Source organism: Dendrobium catenatum, unplaced genomic scaffold, assembly GCF_001605985.2.
Source record: "Dendrobium catenatum unplaced genomic scaffold, ASM160598v2 fragScaff_scaffold_1449, whole genome shotgun sequence".
Classification (NCBI taxonomy): domain Eukaryota; kingdom Viridiplantae; phylum Streptophyta; class Magnoliopsida; order Asparagales; family Orchidaceae; genus Dendrobium; species Dendrobium catenatum.
In genome coordinates, this window is record NW_021319911.1 from 877,410 (window position 1) to 880,153 (window position 2,744).

General features: G+C 33.8%; 1 protein-coding gene across 1 annotated transcript; it reads right to left on the reverse strand.

The window, feature by feature from the left end:
• Nucleotides 1-798: 798 nt before the first annotated feature.
• On the reverse strand, nucleotides 799-1,937 carry LOC110105526 (transcription factor bHLH52-like). Its single transcript, XM_020835063.2, has one exon. It carries the CDS (start codon nucleotides 1,277-1,279, stop codon nucleotides 878-880), a length of 402 nt encoding a protein of 133 aa, XP_020690722.2. The 5' UTR covers nucleotides 1,280-1,937; the 3' UTR covers nucleotides 799-877.
• Nucleotides 1,938-2,744: the final 807 nt, after the last annotated feature.

Below are 2,744 nucleotides of genomic sequence, written 5' to 3' on the forward strand. Positions count from 1 at the left end.
ATCAAACACAAGTTAAAAAGTGTCCTTAAGCGATTGAATATTGTGAGGTATTATTACCCTCTTACTACTTCAAATCACGCCAAAATTAATTTAGGAACGTGTAATTTTAGAATCTTCAATGGTGTCAAAATACAAAAATGTTTATACAAATTTGTTTATATATTCGGTAATAATTTTGATTCTTTATCTTGATAAACTTAATTCATCCTGTATATGACCACAATGAGACTAAGGCTTCATTTGAGATGACTTTTTTATTGCTTCGATTTTATTTGGGACAATTTTCTTATTCTTTTATGGAAAATGCTTTCTAATATAAAAACATGTAGTTAAAAAAATTTGTAATCTAAAAAATAAAAATATTTTAGAAATCAGAAAGAAAAATATTCCAAATGAAACCTAAGACAAATATTTCTCTTACAAAATTTGTTTCGTTTGAGCTTGAATGTTATTAAGCTTCCTTCTCAAGCTTTTCATTTGCTCTCCATGCTTACCAAATAAACCTTAGCATGCCCTATTAAGTTATGCCAATAACGAGTACTATTTTTAAGTGATTTCAAGGCAATGCCAAAATGTTGGACCTGTATGGGATATTTACTATAATACGTTCATAATTTAGTTTAGTTCGCTCTACATATCCTCTTTCTAAGAAGAATTAGAAAAAATGTTCAGAACAAAACTCCAAATCTGAACACAATGAAACTATTTAAATACACCGTACCGCAGGAATAAACTCTTCAGGCGGTGAATTATAGAAAGAGATGCATATATATGAAAAATCTAAGAATGATTCCAGCTACCAAATTCAATAACAACTTCTGTACAAAGTCCCAACGATAACAAAAAAATAAAATAGAACCAACAACTAAATAATGGTTTAAAAGGTAGAAAACAAGCTGAAGTACTGTGTAAGGTATTGATCTATACATGATTCCTTAAGGCCAGGCAACTCATATAAAGGCACGAGGCACATCTCTTGCGCTGCCAACTTCTCTTGCATTGTCAGAGAAGCTAGCAATGCATACAAATATTCATCTTCCTTTCTACTTCCGCATTCCTGCACACTGGGAGTGGTTAGTTCAAGAACAGCAAGCTGGGCTTCGAGAAACTTTATATATTTATATGCAGACTGGAACATATCTGCAGTGCTCAACTTGACGCCGCCGGGGATATGTCGGGCAAGCTCCTGTGTCTTCTCGCTGATCCGCTTTCGCCGCTTCCTTGCTGCCACACTCTGAGCTGACAAACTGGGAGGAGGAGCACTGCAGCCAGGAGCCATTAATGTAGGATATACATTTGGCTCAAAAAGCTGTGGTGGCGGCTGCTGCTCCAAAAGCGGTGGTGGTTGCTGTTGAATGTAGCCGGCCACGAAGTCGTCGTTTTGAAAGAGTGTGTCAATGGAGTGGAGAGAAGGGTCGTCGTCGTTGAGGAAGCCAGTGAGGGCTTCAGCTACTTCCGAATCCACTTCAAAGTACTGATCCGTCCCTCCTAATTCAAACAAAAGAAATATATATTTAGCTTAAAGAATATATTTAAGAAACTGTTACAATAACTAATTGGAAAACATTACTCACCAAGATTAATTAACGCCTCTATCTCGCTGCTATCGATTTTTTTTTATTTTTTTTTAATTTTGGAAAGCACGTAAGAGAGCTATTTCTTGTCCAAAAGCAAAACTGAGACCAATAAAATAAAGCTTTTATCCTAAACTGGACAATCTAAACTGAAAATCATAAGGAAATTGAGGTACCTGTAAAGCTCCCAGCAGGATCAATCTCCAACCAGAATACCCGGAGGCATGCATGCGAGAAGAGAGAGATGTAGAACCACGGTTACACTAACGACCAGTTAGTTATGCACATTTCCCGCCAGTTTTAATGTTTATTTATTTAGTTTTATTTTGGGGGAAAAAATTAAAGAACTTTTAAGATTTTTGTATCATTGGAACACTCATTTTAATAATTATAAATTTACTAAAATAAGACTACAAATTAAAGGATCTCAAATTTAAATTTGTTAAGTGATGATTACGTGGTTTTACATTGTAAATATTTTGGAACTTTTAGTTGTATAGTTTAACTAAACTCTATTGAGCTTTATTAAACTGAAATGAAAAGAGATGATATGTTATAAATTTAATTAGTAATATTTTCTCATTTGATATTTTGCTAGTTTGCTAGAAAGTACAGAGTCCTTGTATTTTATTAATGTATATAAAAATTTTCAAAAATCTCATAAAATTATAATTACTAATGTGGGATTTAAATATTATTAATCAAATTAGAATATTTTTACTTTACTGTGTAGGCACTCAACCAACCAACTAAATGATAGTTCTTGATACACTGACTTTATTTTGCATACATCCAACCAAATAGAAAAAAACAATTCATCTGAACATTCAGTTTACTTCAAGCAAAATAGCCTCTCAAAATACTTACTTTAAACTAAATTTATTTTAAACTAGTTGAAGCGAAAATTCCTTTCCATGCGATCCACATAGATTCCCTCAACTCCAAAAAAAAAAAACTCATCCCTTAATTAGCTCAAAAAACTGTAAACCTTGCGATATTTCAACTCTGATGCCCTACACTTACATGAGTTAATCGTAGAGGTGTAAGTGAGCCAGCTCGCTAGCCAGTCCAAGCTCGACTCATTTATGGACTCTTTAGCGGAGCTTATCGAGCTCATGAGTTGAGCTCATTTAGTAAATGAGCTCGAGATTGAGCTTGATGAAACTCAAC